Source organism: Psittacula echo (assembly GCF_963264785.1).
Source record: "Psittacula echo genome assembly, chromosome: 1".
Classification (NCBI taxonomy): domain Eukaryota; kingdom Metazoa; phylum Chordata; class Aves; order Psittaciformes; family Psittacidae; genus Psittacula; species Psittacula echo.
The window spans coordinates 137385548-137403461 of NC_137735.1; the positions used below are offsets into that span (position 1 = coordinate 137385548).

At 37.2% G+C, this 17914-nt stretch overlaps 1 protein-coding gene across 1 annotated transcript in view; it reads left to right on the forward strand.

Moving 5' to 3' along the window:
* The window catches only part of PRKAR2B (protein kinase cAMP-dependent type II regulatory subunit beta), a gene marked incomplete at both ends in the record, with an annotated part of 88684 nt that extends 80021 nt beyond the window's left edge, over positions 1-8663 (forward strand). The window contains 7 exons of the mRNA XM_080614676.1: positions 1390-1496; positions 3626-3779; positions 5042-5143; positions 5757-5831; positions 6693-6758; positions 6915-7053; positions 8530-8663. Coding sequence (XP_080470802.1) covers positions 1390-1496; positions 3626-3779; positions 5042-5143; positions 5757-5831; positions 6693-6758; positions 6915-7053; positions 8530-8663 — 777 coding nt within the window. The remainder of the gene's footprint in view (positions 1-1389; positions 1497-3625; positions 3780-5041; positions 5144-5756; positions 5832-6692; positions 6759-6914; positions 7054-8529) is intronic.
* Positions 8664-17914: the final 9251 nt, after the last annotated feature.

Consider the following 17914-nt stretch of genomic DNA (forward strand, 5'->3'; position numbering starts at 1 on the left):
CTGTGTGATGTCTTACTGTATTTTACCATGATACTGAGGATGGATGCTGACGTTCTGTTGTTCTTTGTGCCCACACACAACGAACTCTGTGAAGTAAAATTGTATTTAGCTTCCGTTTTAAAAAAGGCTTGGATAACATGGTACTGCTGATATTCTGAAAAGCTTGGAGTAATTGAAGAAATTCAACAGGATAAGGGTGGAATTAATTGAGCCTAAGTTTATCTGTCTAAAAATTAAGTGTCTAACTGTAAGTTACAGTAGATTTCTCTTATCATCAGAGGAAAGAAAGTGGGATCTCTAGGGAATGATTCTGAGCTATCTAGTATGGTTATCTCTGACCAAGGGCTGCAGAAGAACTCTAGAGGACTGGCTTAGGCTGGTGGTCTTTGAAAAGTCAAATGCCATCCATCTTTCAGTGGCTGGAAATGCTAGACCTGGTCCATTGTAAAATGGGTATCTAAATCATAGGCTTTTCTTTACAATGTCTTTCACTACTTGCTTGTTCCTATATGATACATACTTATAAAGCTCTAAAAAGTAGATGATAGTTTTGTGTTTATTGTCAGAATTTTAGGCATATTGCTGGATAAACTGAATATAAATTTTTAAGTTACACTTTCAGGATTCATATAATCCTAATAATAGTTCTATAATCAGCGATGAGCAGTATTTGAGTTCTTTTAAATGTGAATAGTTAAGTTTTAGCAGATTTACACCAAACAAGACAAATTATGTGATTTTTGTTATTGGACAGTCATAATTCAGATGATGACATTTTGTTGGTCCATTAACATTTCTCTCTAAGCATTTGTATTCCATTCAAATTAACAAAGTAATTTAGAGACCTGTCTATAAAATCCTACTTCCTGAGTCCAGCATTTACTTACTCAGCCAAAGCACTGCAGACCTTTAAGGTTACATCTATCCCACCATGGTGCAGCCATTGTATAATTTAGACTTTCAAAATATTTTACAATCATTTTAAAAGCCTAAATCCTGTACAATAATTCTAAAGACAAGAACAGGTAAGTGTGTTGCATGCAATAGGGGATATTGTTCTTTCTTTTAACTGTGTATGTTACACAATTCTGAAGGTTGAAACTTTGACTTTGGATGCTCATGAGCTAATAATATTGCAGACAAGACCTATGTTATCATTGGCAGGGACAAGAAGGGAAGCTGGGCTTTGGAAGAGGAAAAAGCTAACACTGAATACTAAATAAAACCGTCCTTCCAATTGGTCCACGCATTTCTGTAGAGTGAATGTTTTCCATGCATGAACACTTTTCACCTGCATATTGGGAGGATGGTCTCAATTAATTAATTTGAAGAGTAAAATTTTAAAAGCAGATGATAATTTCTTGTCTTTGCCTGTGTTCTTTTAAATAGGAACAGATGTCTCAGGTGTTAGATGCGATGTTTGAAAAGCTGGTTGAAGGAGGGGAACATGTCATTGATCAAGGCGATGATGGTGACAACTTCTACGTCATCGATAGGTGAATCGCTGTGTCTTATTATAGCACAAAGTGTTACGCAGAAGTCCACTGAGAAAAATCTGTTTCTCTATGTACTTGTATTTAATTCTTACATATGTTTGCATGGGGGAAAAAAGAGAACATGCATGAGCCAGTGCAGGTCTCTGAGCTACAGAAAGCGGTGTTTGAAAGGAGACAGAATTTTCATATGGAAATATGTCCCTAACCTCTTTATGTATTGCTAGATCTCAAAGGCTGGTTTTGGTTTTATTTACATGGAAAGAAATCTAATGCAAAACACAATGGTAAAAGTTTTACAGCTCAATATTTGAAATCTTACTGCATTTCAATACTATGTGCAAACTTTATTGTTTACATGAATGTTATTAGTCCTTGAGTAACTAAGTCATTACGCTTAATTTGGAAATCTGTATCGGAAAAAGCAGGTAACTAAGTAAAATCTTATTGATCACAAAGCTGTTGATCACTGCTGAATCCAGTGAGTTAGGAAGAGTGTTTACTTGGGAATCCTTCACTAGTCTGTTGGCACAGGCTCAACCAGGCTGTCCCAAAACACTTTTTCTTATTTCTACCTTTACTTTTAGGCTAACACAGTGATTTCTGAGAGAGTTTGAAAGGAATATTATGCTAAAACTCTAAAGAAATGCAGAAGTTTTTGGTCAGTGTAGATCAGAATAGCCAGCCGGCCAAAAGAGGTGATTATCCTGCTGTATTTAACATTGGTGCAGCTTCGCCTTGAGTAGTCTGTGCAGTTCTGAGCCTCACGGTTTGAGAAGGATGTTAAGTTACTTATATGTGCTCAAAGGAGAGCAACAAAGCTGGTGAAAGAGCTGGAAGGCATGTCCTGTGAGGAGCAGCTGAGGACTTTGTGTTTCTTTAGTTTAGAGAAAAGAAAGCTGATGGGTGACCTCACTGCCTTTTACAGCTTCCTGATGACCCGAGGTGGAGAGGGAGGTGTTGAGCTCTTCTTCCTGGTATCCAGTGATAGGATGCATGGGAATGGTTCAGAGCTGCACAAGGGGAGGTTCAGTTTGGACATCAGGAAGATTTCTATGCCAAAAGTGTAGCCAAACACTGGAACAGGTTTCCTAGACAGGTGGTCAATGCCCTAAGCCTGTCAGTGTTTGTAGAGGCATTTGGACAGTGCCGTTAGTAACATGCTTTAACTTTTGTTCAGCCCTGAAGAGGTTGAACTTTTGGAGCAGATGATCATCAGAGATCCCTTCCCACTGAAATACTCAGTCAGAAGATCATAGAAGTGTGGAAGGATTCTTTGGTTAAGAGTCAGTGTTTTTCAGCTTCATGAGGTTACAGTTTGTCATCTCTTATCCAAAAACCTGCAGGGACTTCACAGTATTCTGTCAGCCTTACAGTTCTTAGGCGCAGTGAATCACCTCTAAGTCCCTTACCAATAAGATCATTGTACAGGTTTTTGTGCTGCATTCATAAAATTTATCAACGCATACCATACAAATATTCAGCATGGAACAAAGTGATAACTCAGCATTAATGGGGATGGCTATGTCATGTTTGACAAGGTACCAGATTTTAATGCATTCCCAAAACAAAAAAAAGTTCCTAATTTAATGATGCGAAGAAATAATCCAAAATATATTGGATAAATACATGCCTTTATTTCATAATCTTAAATAGCGTTCATATCCATTCCTTCTGTTTCCTGCATGTCCTCTATTTATTACATTATAAATTACTACTTCAGAATATTTTAAATGTCAAATAACTTGTATTATTATTTCAGTGACCATCCCATAGCAATTTTTGCAAAAACTTGTTACATTTGTATTTAGTGTGTTTAAAATTAAGAAAGAGATACTAAATTAGATATTTTTAATAAGTTCCAATGATCGATAGATCACTGTCATTCAGTCTATCTTTAAACTGATTTAATGTAAAAACTAATAATCCTATCCTTCCCTTTAAAAAGGAACTACTTTTCTTATTTATGGAAGTGATTGATACATCTCTGCAAGGTGTTTAATAAGTGAATGTATATTTCAAACACTTTATCTTTGGAATTCATGGTAAAAAAAAACCATAGTGAGAGGCTGCTTAGCAAAGACCAGACTGGATTCTACTCTACTCACTGTATTTGCATATTTTATTGACAGAGGTACATATGATATTTATGTAAAATGCGATGGTGTTGGGAGGTGTATTGGAACCTATGATAACCGAGGAAGTTTTGGTGAGTTGGCCTTAATGTACAATACACCCAGAGCAGCTACAATTATAGCTACCTCTCCTGGTGCCATCTGGGGCTTGGTAAGTGAAATACTTATTGTAAGATACTAGTTGTTTAAAATGTTCTATATAAATTGCACTGGTCTACTGTATCAGCATTAAAAAGAAATATAATTTTGGAAAGTTTAATTTTAAAGATTCTGAGAATTCCCAACACAATGCTGTCTTTTTTTTCCAGAAATCTGCAGAAGCAAACCTGAAGCTTAAGAAAACAGAGTTTAAAAAAAAAAAAAAAAATCATTTTGTGTTATTCTATTTTAATGACCATTTCCCAAATTGCAAACCACTTGACAAGTGCTGAGACAAATATATAGAATGTTTTCCCACATCTCGATAGGAAATGCCTTTGCTTCCAGAGTACAGTTCAAATACAAGGTTATTTATCAGTGTTATATTATCTGGATCTTTGACAACATAGTAGAATTTACCAAAAGAGTGAAATTGGGATAGCCACCTTCTTCAGGATGAACATGTCAGTGTAATGACAGATCCCAAGATAACATTTTCCTCTTGAAGAAAAGCAGATGTTTTTTCACCACTTTAATCCACATGAATTTTAGGATCATGGCAGGGTTTAGGACACTGTAAGAATGGCTTTAAACTGTGTTGGGTTCTATTGGCCAGCAAGTTCCACCTGTAGCAGTGAAGGTTTGCAAACCATTTCACCTCTGTCTCTGACACAGTCTTATGAAATTAAGAGAAGAAAACAGCATACATGTAGTTTTTCCATCTGTCTGCTTCACTGGGATTGCCAAACACTAAGGAATGTCCAGTTGGCTGTTTAGGGCAGCAATGAGTCTTGTTCTGCTGAAATAGCAGAAAGTGGACTCTGACCTAAGACCCAGTGTATTTTGGTTTTGTTTGTATAAGAATATAAAAACCTCTTGGAGTACATACCAGTATGTGTGGGACCTCAGGATAATGAATAAACTTTGTAAATTAAATATTTAAATATTGAGGCTTTCTTAAACGTCTTAAGTTACCCACTTGACCTGTTTTAAGGTAAACTCTGTACCCTCTATATGTAAACTCTGTACATATTCTCTGCCAAAGGACAGAGCATTTCTGAATGTGAGTCAGATCAGGAGCTTAACTTTAGGAGCTCTTGATTGACCTCTAGAGGAACCTTTCTCAACTGACTGTATGGGGAGACAAGCCAGCTAGTTTGATGGCTACAGTGACTAAAATTGGGCAATTTGGATATATTCGGCCATGTCTAAAGTATTTTCTACCATGCATGTATTTTCTGTTAATAAACTCTCCTTTCCTCTTTACATTTACAGGACAGGGTAACGTTCCGAAGAATCATTGTAAAAAATAATGCCAAAAAGAGAAGAATGTATGAAAATTTTATTCAGTCATTGCCATTTCTTAAATCTTTAGAAGTAAGATTTCTGTTGTGTTATTTTAATGGTTGTATCAGAGATACCTGATAAGATTCTGCTTTTGCAAAGTTTGAATTTGGAATTCAGTTTTTCTCCACAGTAAAATTTTGAATACATTTGTTTTGGAGAGATACCATATTTTTGATGTTTCTCATTTTTCAGGATAAAGAGCTATTGTTAATATTGTATTTTAAAAAATATATGTTTGGGTTTTTTGTTTTTTTTTTTTTTTTTTTTTTTTTTTTTTACCTGATTAAGCTTAATTTTACTAGATAGTAGCCAATAAAATTAAACAATGACTTAGGGAATTACAAAATATTTTCATTTAACAGCTATATTTTTACCTGCATGCTTTTCTGAAAATAATTTTTGAAGACTTGGGATACATAGACTTCTTACAAAAATGGAAGCTCTATCAAAATACCTAGCTGTTAAGATTTTAATACACCTTTTGTAACACTGTTCAGAAGTACTTCCTTTTTTTATTGATTACCAAACCAGGAATGTAAAGATACACTTTTCTGTGCAAAGATTCATGAAAAGAAAGGGCTTTCTAAGTATAATATTGTAATGTTAACCAAATATTTCTTACATTTTCTGTTTTTAAATGAAGGTGTCTGAGCGTTTAAAAGTGGTTGATGTGATTGGTACCAAAGTGTACAAAGATGGAGAACAAATCATTGCTCAGGTACAGTTTATTTCTACTTTTAGTTTTTCTATTCCAATAGCTAACAATTTAACATTTTATCTAGAGACAATACATACTTTAAACGAAGTTTTTCTTTTTCAGCCAAAACAAAACAAAAAAAATCTTCAGTCTAAGAGAGGTGATTATTTGGCTTTGGAAGCTAATTTTTCACTTCTGGTACCTTGAAAAACATCCCTTTGTTGGTATCAATAAAGGAGTCAACATTTTTAGTATACTTAGAGATTCAAACTATACAGAAGAATGTTTGCTTCCAATAGAACCATAGAATTGTTTAGCCTGGAAAAGATCTTTTGAGATCATTGAGTCCAACTGTTAACTCAGCACTGGCAAGTCCACCACTAAACCATCTCCCCAGTAGCAGCACTGAGACTTACTTTGTTGTGTTCTTAAAATATGATAATCTTTTAAAGAAGAATGCAGAAGTGAACTCTTCAGGGTAGGCAGCTGAGATTGTCTTGACCCAAAATAATTATTGGGTATCAGATAGCCTTTGGAGGATTATGATACTGGAAATCATTTGGAAGGAATACAAAAGTGGAGAAACAAGAGTAAGGATCCAGAAATCTTCCATAACATTGTTTTTCTCCATTTTTTTATGTAAGGCACAGTCAGCTACGTCTTTGCATGAAAAAGCCTTGCTGTCAGTTCTGTATAGATGTTTTGATTGTTATGTGCGTAGAGTATGGTTTTCACATTAAAAGTGTGAAAGTATTAAAAGTATTGCAACAGATATCTAAAGGATGAGCTTCAAGGCACTAGCAGCAAATATTTTAATGTTAGCATGAAACTAAAAACAAAATTTGACATTTCCTTTACTCAATTTATTTTGTTCTTCTACAGGGTGACTTGGCTGATTCTTTCTTCATTGTGGAATCTGGAGAAGTAAGGATTATAATGTCAAGGAAGGTAAACATCCCTAACCCACAAAATTTTTTAAATCTTGATGTATTCTAAGTGCTAAGCAGTAATGTTACCATTGGTACTTATTTTTCTTATGCAGTCCTGAGTTCATCCGTGTATCATTCTCTATCTTCCTTTCTCTTTTTCTACCTGATATTTCAGGATAAACAAGATGTAGAAGAGAATGGAGCAGTTGAAATAGCTCGATGCTCAAGAGGACAGTATTTTGGAGAACTTGCTCTTGTAACTAACAAACCACGAGCCGCCTCTGCATTTGCTCTTGGCACTGTCAAATGTTTAGGTATTGTTCAGTAGTATTTTATATCTAATACGAAATGATACATAATCTACCTGGTTGTTTTTACTGTGAACTCTTGTCTTTCTCCAGAATATAAGATTTAATTACCTTTACCCAAATATGACTGTTTATCATCTATTACTGTGCATTCCTATTTACATAATTAATCTGCAAAAATTATTTGTAATTGATAACTGGTATTAAACACAAATTCTCCAAAATTTCTCTGATTGCATGGAAGCAAAAATTGTTTCCGGACATTACAGAGAGTATTGCTGCAAACCATTTATAATTATCAGATAAATGTTTAATACCCTGCAGAAAGGTAAATTATTTCTTTTCTCAGTAGACTTTCATCCAAGAAATAACTGTGGTAAAAATCCTGTTCTATTTTATTACCATGACTTAAGCTTTAGCATATTCTTTGTCTTCACAAGCTGTTAATTTAATCACACTGTAGTCTCAGGCATAGAGAATGCAAAGACCAAAGGTGTTGTGCTCATAGATAACCCTTTGCATCCATTGCTTTTCATGGTCTGGTGCTTACCTCGTAAATATTTTTATCTAATTATGGGAAAACTGTATCCTGCAATGACAGATTTAGCATTCTTGAATGACTTTACCGAGCCAATAACCAGAAGTTTCTCACTTACAAAGGTTCTGGGTTTTTTTAAATCCTTATCTCCAAACACACAGAGGTGATCAGGCAATAAAGATCAAAGAGGATAGACAGGAAAGACTAAGAGGCAGTGGTGAGGAAGAGTGTCATTACTTAGTATGGGTGAGTCACAAAGATCTCTGGCACTTTCCAAATAGCAGAGATCTTGACTCTTTTTCAGTAGCCAAGAGACTACAGGCCACCAGATTGGAAGCTGGCTCATGTATGAAGTTTCCTCCCTGGCCTATTGGTTCCCTAGAACTATAATGGATAACAGTATGTGATCGGGTAAAAAAAATTCTGGTCAGCTGCACACTGACATTACATGTGAATTACTGTCTCCAACTTTTTGCATGTTTGCTGGGAAATAAGTATCTATTACAATTTCCACTGTGGGTGGAAGCAAGTAAAAATAGCAAGGATATATGCCAAGTTAGCCCCCAAATACAGCCAGTAACATCAGCAAAAGATGTATTTCTTGTAAATCTCAAGGGTCTTAAAACTGTATTCTTGGGAGGAATCCAGACTTCTTCAGCAGCTCTTGAGTGACATAAACCTTAATAAGAAAATATTTTCAAAATAAGAAATGCAGCAAATTCTATGTTTATTTATGAAGTTTCAAGGCAGCAGCAATGTGTTGGTTGATCTTGGTTTTGCTACGGTAAGTGGTTCTCTTCTGTGCAAACAAAGTATATATCTCAGTAGTATCTGTCCTTTCATTTAAAATCTTACATTGGAATGTCATGAACACCAAGATTAGTGTCTGCAACTGACATGCACATTGTATTTTTCTTTTCTCTTTCTCTCCCCTTCTATATTAGTTATGGATGTGCAGGCATTTGAAAGGCTTTTGGGACCTTGTATGGAAATTCTGAAAAGAAACATTGCAAACTATGAAGAGCAGCTAGTTGCTCTGTTTGGAACAAACATGGACATTGCCGATACCAGTGCATGAACTAAACATTGGAGCCACAAGATCTGTTATGAGAATATAGCACAGTAGTGGTTAGTCCACTGAGAAATTGTCTTTCTTCCTATAGATGCCAAGCATTTTCTGTGATTTTAAGAATGGGTTTGGGGGTATTTTTTTTGACTTCTTACAGTGGAAATACTAGTAAATAAAACAGGAATTTAATAAATAATGGACTTGATTTTTAAAAGTGCTGAGCCCTGATAGTTTCATCTGGTATCAAGAGGACCTGTAGTAACACAGCACCTTTGAAAATCAAGTCCTTTCACACAGCATTTCCTTAGAGTAGATTTCAAAAAAAACCCCACATGCCATGAACTTGTTAAACCATCTTCTGTTCTTCAAAAAGGTTACAACTTTTCTGGAAAGACTGTTAGTTTGAATGTGATATGTTGAAAGTATTAGTGCACACAAAGTGTTTATATGTATTAATACAGAAGATATACAGTAGATATTACTTTCTGACTATTACAGTTGTCATGATTTTACGTTGCATTTATCACAGATGTAGTGAATCACAAGACTAATCGTAAGATAAAGCATGACAATGCATTTTGTGTAATGCTCATGACCCAAATCTGATTTTTAACATTTTGTAATTTGTTTTAAAGTCCTCTTCGTTTAATATGTCATGTTTCAGCACGACATTGTAATATCTTATGCAATTTAGAGGACTTGTATATTTTTGCAATAAACTGCATTTTTTATTAGTTACACGTATTCTGTACATGAGTGAGGACAGCTGACAAATTAACCTTCATGCTTTAAAGGCATAGGTCGTTGTCATGTTCTACCCAATCATATATAACCCTGTGCTGTTTTCCTTCTCCCTTGTGTTATATTTATGCATTTTGTCTTCTCTATCTATGCTTGTTCTCCAGATTTTTTTAGATCTCACTTTTTTTATCTGTTAAATCTTTTACCTGTTTCAAATGAAATGATCTCTGTATTTCTCTCTTCTTGCAGTCTGATCTTAGCTATCAAAGACCAGATTCAATTACTGAAGTGACTGATACCGAAAGCCATGCTAAACTAAGCTTGTCCTTGAAAAACACGTATCAGGAAGTACAAAAATATTTTTTATTTGAAAGATCAATACTTCAAAAGCTTTGCACAAGTCTGTAAAGTGTGTCATTGTTAAAGCTAACACATCCTGCTTTCAGAAACATGTAGGTCATCATAAAATAATATCTTTTTGCCATAATAGTATGGGATACCTTCTGAGACTGAGGAGAGAGAATATCATCTTAATTATGAGCACAGGGCTCATTGCTTACAAGGGTCTGTGACCCTGGAAATTTCAGGCACAGTCCAATTTTAATACTGCTTACTGACCTGTCTGTTGATGTTCATGGAAAGCTAGTGCACATAATGGCGACTGGCAATAGTTCTGCCAAAATGATACTACAAGAATTGTAGGAAGGCTGCTTCTGCCCTGTTTCAAACACCTGAATTATTACCATCTTTCCTTCTTAGATAATGACTTTTCTAATGCCATATATTTGTGTACATCGATGTAATTACTATCCTATAGTTATATGTTCTGACAATTTATATAATCATAGCTGTAAATGAAATTATGATTATATAATAACAACATGTAATTTATATCATACAGTATGGTATAAATTATAAGTCAGATTCCTAAAAAATGCCATTTGAGCAAAATTTGAAAATGTGGGGGTTTTTTGGTTGGGTTTTTTTTGTTGTTGTTGTTTTGGTTTTTTTTTTTTAACCTAGAAACCTGGTATGAATAATTGCATACTCGATAAATTGCCTTTGTACTTTTGATTTATGGAAAAAAGAGAAGCCTGTTATACTAGAAGGAAATATCAGGTAACCAAAATCTACACTTTTGCCATTCTGTATGCTTAATCTCTAAAAGCTACCTATATTTTGCACTAGCTTGATGTGATTAAGAAAAAATGCTAGAAATTACTTGTATGGCAGTAAACTACTATCAAGGCCATAAAAGCCAGTCATCATATTTTCAATATCGTTGGTTATATTTAAAGTTTCCTTACAATAAACAACACTTTTATATAAAAACCCCTCTGTTTATTGATATTGTTGTGTTCTAATTCCATTATCATAAGGTTGCAAGTGACCTATTTATATTCATTTCTTAAAACATTCATAATTCTTAACTGGAATTCTTTCATGTTGATTTTCGTAAAGAGATGTTTTGTGAATGCTCTCTCTGCTCAGAATAGACTACATGGTCGTGTGGTAATCACCATAGCTGCTTTGTATTTGATGATTTGCTTGGAGTTTGTATCTGGGGAAAAGCTGTACAGTGACGAATTTAAGATAATCAGGGACTTCGGATTTTCTGCGTCCCAAAGTACAACTTCATGGTGCAGCAGTTTTATTGTGTTCTTCCTGGGGACTGGATGTTTTCCGTAATTTTCTTTGTTGGTAAATTCAGGGCAGTTTAACCAACAGAAATAAACTGTTGCTTTGTAAGTTTCATCCAAATCATTATATCCTCCATCACTCAGCATGTGGGATTTCTCCTGCATCTGTTCATACATACACTTCAAACATGCCAGTCTTCATGTCATAAATATGGTGAGTGTTCATCCTAAGAAGGAAATCATACCAAGTCTCTGATTTTTAATGACCTTTCAAAAGATAGCTCTAATAATTTTGAACTATATCATGTTTACCTTATAAGACTGTCTGTGTCTGTACTTAGATTGACTGATGCTTCTGTTATTAAAGATTTTTATCATCTTTATTTGTAGTCAGGTCGCTTAAAGGAACAGGGCTTTGACAGTTGCTTGGCACATACATGTTTGTTTCTTTCCCCAACCTTACCAGTGATTTAAATGAATTTAATAGTTGGCTAAATTCTAAAGGGGAGAAAACCCCCAGATGCTCCAATGTTGAAAATACGCCCTGCTGGGTGAGGCGAGAAAAGCCTAAGAGAAATCCTGTATGAAAAAAGCATTCATGGGCTCACATGTTACTAAGCTAAAGAGAATCCACATGGCGCAAATGTTTACAAATGCTTTAACCATGAGAAACAAAATTCAACTACAGCCCTCAGACGATCACAAGACTTAAACCCTGAGGAAAACAAGTCTCCTTGGAATTAGTGCTGGTGCCATCACTTTTAAAATGCCATTTGTTTGTGCTTTATGGGATTTTGTTCAAGTTCATCTGGAATAAACACTTCTGAAACCATTCCCTTTGGATCTCCTGTTTGAGGTCCAGAAGTGACTGACTGTGGAACTCTTGGGGCAAATCTGTGAAGAGCAATGTGAAACCATCTGCTACCTAAATCACTGTCACTCTGCCTTCTTTCTTTGTGTTTTTTTTTGCTTTTTGTATTCAGTAAAGACTGTTCTTACTGGAATGGCGGGTTTGGTTGTGGTTTGGTTTTGGTGGTTTTATTTTGTTCTGTTTGGAATGTTGGGTGCTCTAAGCTTTCTGTATGGTGACCCTGAGATACTTAGGTTACGATTTGTGTAATTTTGTAGTTTATAACAGACTTTCCATGTCAAGCATTATTGTTTTTCAAAATCAAGAATTCCGAGATGTATAAAATCAGTATCTGCTGTCATCCTTCACAGACCTGGCACATCAAACTCCTAGTCCTTTTTCAGACACTTACAGCATCTGACAGCTTCTGCTGAACAAATTGAAAAGTGGCTTTGCTCAAAGTCAGCTTGCCAGAGCGCGGACATTCTAACATGCTCTTGCTAAAGTTTTTATGTTAGGTCCAAGCTCTTTTTATCCATTTGCATATGTGATGGTTATAGGTGTGGTGGTTTGGGTTTTTTTTTAAGTTTCTAAGATATTTTCCTGTGTCTGTAGCACTAAAATAGGTATTACTGCAGTTTTCTCTGGGAGAATTGCTTCTTTGTATGCTGAGGATGTACAGATCTGTGCTGTTGACTGTCACACAGAATTTCGGATCATTTTCAAATCATTCTGAGAGTTGTATTTCTTTCAGATACATACCAAGGCTGTTTCCAAGTTCTTAATCTACCTTTTGGCTCAGAAAGATGCTTAAGAGGCTGGACACTCACTTCATGGACTGAAGGGAAGCCAAATAATCTTTGTAGGATATGAAAAACCCAAAGAAAATTGCATTTTAACAGTGCCTATTCTTCAAACCATTTCCTTCTTTCCCTCTAAATTATCTTTATTCTGACAGCCAGGTGAAGAGCCAGTGGCAGTAGCGGGGTGTAAGGCAAGTGGAGTGACTGGCTGGGTGCATGCTGGGATGCAGTGGTTTGGTTGACTGGGCAGCGACTCTCCTTTCCTCATCCCCTTGTCCCATCCCTGTCCCTTCTACAGCGGCAGATAAAGATGAGCTGGAGTGCAGAAATGGCATTGCCATGGCTGTGTGCATACCATGGGTAGGGTTGTGTTTCTCCCTTAGAACTGGTAGATATATATGTATGTATAGGGGAACAGGGAAGAGACATAAACCGTTACATAAAAAGAACCTGTGCCCAGCCAAAACCATGTGAAAAACTGATGCTTAAGTTACACTAGGCCATTGTGATAATATCTGCTGACTAAACCTTTTCTTATTGAGGTAAATTAAATTAGGATGGCCTAAAAATAGCATCAAGGTATGAATACTTTGTTCTTTCTTCTTTTAAGGTATGGAATTATTTCAGCTGCACAGCTATGAAGTTTTGGGAAAGGGTAATGTGCTGTGCAGGTGTCTCTGTGGAAGACTAATTCCCTGGCAGCCGAGTGAGCATCTGGGACCTGCTCCCCACATCTCTGAAGATGCTGGAAACTCAGTTCTGATAAATGTCTAATTTGGAAAAGGCCACCCAACTTACCACCATGCTGTATCTTTGTCCTTGTGGAGTCAGGTGGTGTGACTGTCTCAATCAATCTTAGCTTCACTGTACCATAAGTTTTTGGCTGCATCTGTATGGTTATACCCATCATAGGGAATTTTATGTGCCTGAGACTATTTGCTAGTACTAAGGCATTGAACAACCAACATTCATTGTGTTTTCCAGTATTTTTGTGGGCTCATTTATAAGCTATCTTACAAGCTTTTTTCCAGCTTTCTGTGTGGGTAGCTATACGCAGATGGACAACTGAGAATAGTCCTTGGCCTATGGTAGCTCACCAGCTGTATCCAGCTGGTTTTATTTCTTATTGAAATTGATCATTATTTCTTATTGGCCCACACAAAATCCATGCCAGGGCTAATCTAAAAAACTGGTAAATTTACAGGACAGATGTTTGTATTCCATTGCCCAGGAATGCTCCCTGCCATTTTAATTTACCAACCAGCATAGGGGGAACCTGCGGATATCTGTAGTCTCTTCTTGACTTGTTTTACTGCAACTTTTGAGCTGGGATATAGGGTTTTCTTATCACTCTTCTGGTCTGTTTCTTGCTATGTCAGGTCTTTCTTTTTTTCTATATCTGTCATTTATTATCTTGCTGTATCTTTGTAGGTGATAGAAGTTTAGCTAAAACTGGAATCTTTGCCATAATGACATGGAATTAATTTCTCATTAATTCCTGACCTGTCTTGGAAGAAAACAATACAAAATATATACCTGGCATGTTATTTGTTCTGTTTCCCCCCAACTTGAATCACTGCATGAGACAAGTGAAGTTTCCCTTCTAGTGCTCAAGAAATAAAGATCTTTTCTAGGAGCAACAAGTCCTCTGTTCCTCTGCTCCATGTTCCCAACAGCATCCTCTGTGAGGAGATTAAAAGAGATGAAATGTAGGAGCAGGCACGCCCAAGGTTGTTGTTAAGAAGGTGGAGACCCAACCACCATTGCAGCTAGCCACAAAAGGCTGTGAGAAGAAGAAATCGAGTACAAATAGCTTGGAAGTCATTGTGAAAGGAGAAAACTGATGTGAGAGGGTCTGGCAGAATGGCTGCAGAACAGAGGCTGCTCCATTGGGTGGAAGTGGAAGCTCTGGTGAGCAGGGTTGCTGTGATGCCTGGTGAGTATGAAGGTGGATGTCTACATGTGGACATGAAAACTCCTGTAGCAGAATTAAAACGATAGCTGTATTTCACAGTCAGCAGTAGCAGCTGTGTCATCAGGACAGGACACTGGCTTTGAACAGGAGAGATGAAAAGTAGAGATAGGCACAAACCCAGTATATATTTTCCTAATATGACTTTGTAATATTATGCATTTTTCAAATCAACCTTGTGGTTTCTTAACTTTGTGGCTGGCAATTTTAAGAGGTAAACAGCTGGCATGCAAATTTATTTGTATATTTATTTTCCATTGGTGTGGTCTCTCCTGCTTGTTTTGTGCTTCTTGGTAGCCATGTGTAATGTGACAAGAACTCACAATTAACACTTCCCAATCCCCCACCTTATGTTCTACCTCTCTTACAACAGCAGAAGCAACTGAATCAGCAAAGCTACCAACAGTGTCTGTGTTACACAGTATTGATTCATTCTCTGAGCACCCATTCATTTTGGGCATGGCGTAAGGGGAGGTAGGGTGTGTGGAGGGGGAGTAATGATTTAATTAGAGCCTAGGCATACAGAGCAAGAAGGATGGCATTGACATAATCTTAATTCTGAAATTTAGAAGATGCATATTTGGCTTCAACCAAGGAGCTGAGTAAGTAAGCTTTGATAGTTTTTTGTGTCTTGCTGCCATTTACTGCGTGGACTACCTGTCCTTTTACTCATTTTCTTTTACATCTTCACTGAGTGAATATGAATTCACTCAGCAAAGTGAACGCATGCAAAGGAGAAAGGGTAATTTGCAAACGAAAAAGCTGCTACATGTCTGTCTCAAAACGATTCAGACACTCATTTTTACAAGATTTTAATCTCAGTTCTAGGTAAGATGCATATTTTTGTGCTTTCTGGGTATGTCACAGATGGTAAGTGTGATACTGAGGCTCTAAATCCGTAGTGCTATTTACTGTCAAGGTCTGTATCTGGAAGCTGGGCCAATGGATCTCAGAGGACTTGGCTTCACACCTAGCATGCTCACGTAAGTTTTCGTAGAGAACTGTGAACCTGCACAGCAAATAGATTTAACATTTAGTTTGGGGAAAATGCTTTTCGTTTTGGGTAGAAAAAGTCCACAGTGTGGTGGAAACATAGAATCATAGAATAGTTAGGGTTGGAAAGGACCTTAAGATCATCCAGTTCCAACCCCCTGCCATGGGCAGGGACACCTCACACTAAACCGTGCCACCCAAGGCTCTGTCCAGCCTGGACTTGAACACTGCCAGGGATGGAGCATTCACAACTTCCTTGGGCAACCCATTCCAGTGCCTCACCACCCTTATAGTAAAGAATTTCTTCCTTATATCTGATCTAAACTTCCCCTGTTTAAGTTTTAACCCGTTACCCCTTGTCCTGCCAATACAGTTCCTAATGAATAGTCCCTCCCCAGCATCTCTATAGCCTATCTTCAGATACTGGAAGGCTGCTATGAGGTCTCCACGCAGCCTTCCTCTTCTCCAGGCTGAACAGCTCCAACTTTCTCAGCCTATCTTCATACAGGAGGTGCTCCAGTCCCCTGATCATCCTCGTGGCCCTCCTCTGGACTTGTTCCAACAGTTCCATGTCCTTTTTATGTTGAGGACACCAGCACTGCACACAATACTCCAAGTGAGGTCTCATGAGAGCAGAGTAGAGGGGCGCTGCTCCATAACAAGGTATTAACAAGTCTTTTTCTGAAGAATCTGAGGGGGCTTGAGACAGGATTTTGTATCTTCTGTAGCTGCTTGATTTGGCCTCTGTACTCTCCACCTTCCATACTGCAGCAGACAGAGCTTTTAGGAGAGCAAACTGTGAGTTTTGCCTTTCAGATCGGTCTACCACAAGCAGAGTATCCTATTTGCAGAATGGAGACATCTGCATACCCAAGTCCTGGTCTGGAAATGCAGGGTCTGCATCAAAACTCATTAAAAAAGCAAGAAGCTTGAGTCCTTCTCCAAAGAGCCTAAAGGCTGTTCAGATGTATAAGGGAGATCAAAAGAGAAAGGGAGGAAGGAACACCACAACTTCAAAGTTAAATTTATTGCAGAGTGATGTAAAAAGACATTTCCTGGTTTACCAATTTTCAATTTATTAAAAAAAAAAAAAAAAAAAAAGTATTTTAGACAGAGGATACCATGAAAGCTTTCCTGTACAAAGATGTATCAGTTACATAGGAAAAGCCTGAATTCTAAATATAGGCAAAATCTGAGCTTGTGGGATGTAGGGCTAGACACTTGATATTGTAATACACTGTCTAGTCACTTAATAGTTGAATCTCAACATCAATTTTCATATTTTTCCTGGAGGCATTTGTTCAAATAACTCCCACATTTTTTAACTGGGAAAATGACCTCTAAAGAGTTTGTTTGTTACGTGATTAAGCACAGAAGATTTTTAGTTAAATTCCATGGCACTGTTTTTCTACCTTTTTTTTTTCTAAGCTAAACGTGCACGTGCACGTATAAGGAGTAATAGTTTCCAATTCACACTGCAGAATATACTGCATGTTTTTGAAAGTAGTGTCTCTCTTCAAATAGTGCCTACAGATGGCAATGCCTTTACTGACAGGCAGACTCTTACATCTTGGAAAAGCCAAACCTTAAGCTGATGTGCCAAGGACACCTGCACACCGAGTGTGCTTTGATCTAAGTACGACTTCTGTGTGTTTGATTTCATTTCCTTTTCCAACTGCATTATCCCTGCAGACCCGTGGAAACAATAATACCAGCGTTCCCTCTAGTGGCCACTAACGGCATGTTTCATGGGACACAAAGCTGGCAGAGAGCTCTAAATACGGAACCATTTCCGTTGAAGTTGTAATAATTAACCGGTTGTTCGTTGGGGTTCTTGTTACCTATTTACTTCCAAAGCTACATTAGCGTGCCGGAAAGTCAGAACTGTTGTAGATACCAAATTACAATACAAGCTTTCATACAGGATTTGGGACACGTTCACGTGATGGGGACGATGTTGAAAATGGGATAAGGAAGGAACGCTTTTCTTGGAAAACATCCCAGCGATTGCAAAATCTTGAAATCCTCGCATCAGCCTCAAACCCTGATGATTGTTCTGAATTGTGCATGTATTTGCTTTGCTCAGATCACGCATAGTGATGTATTTTACGATGAGGGTTTGGCCTCAGGTGATCAGGAGTCCGTTCTTAGCTCTGCAGTCACTCAGAGTTACTGTGTAGGCTGGCAAACCCAGCCAATACCTGTAGCGTCTCTGACAGTAAAGCAGAAGTCGTACATACCCCAACCAGGTTGTTATTTTG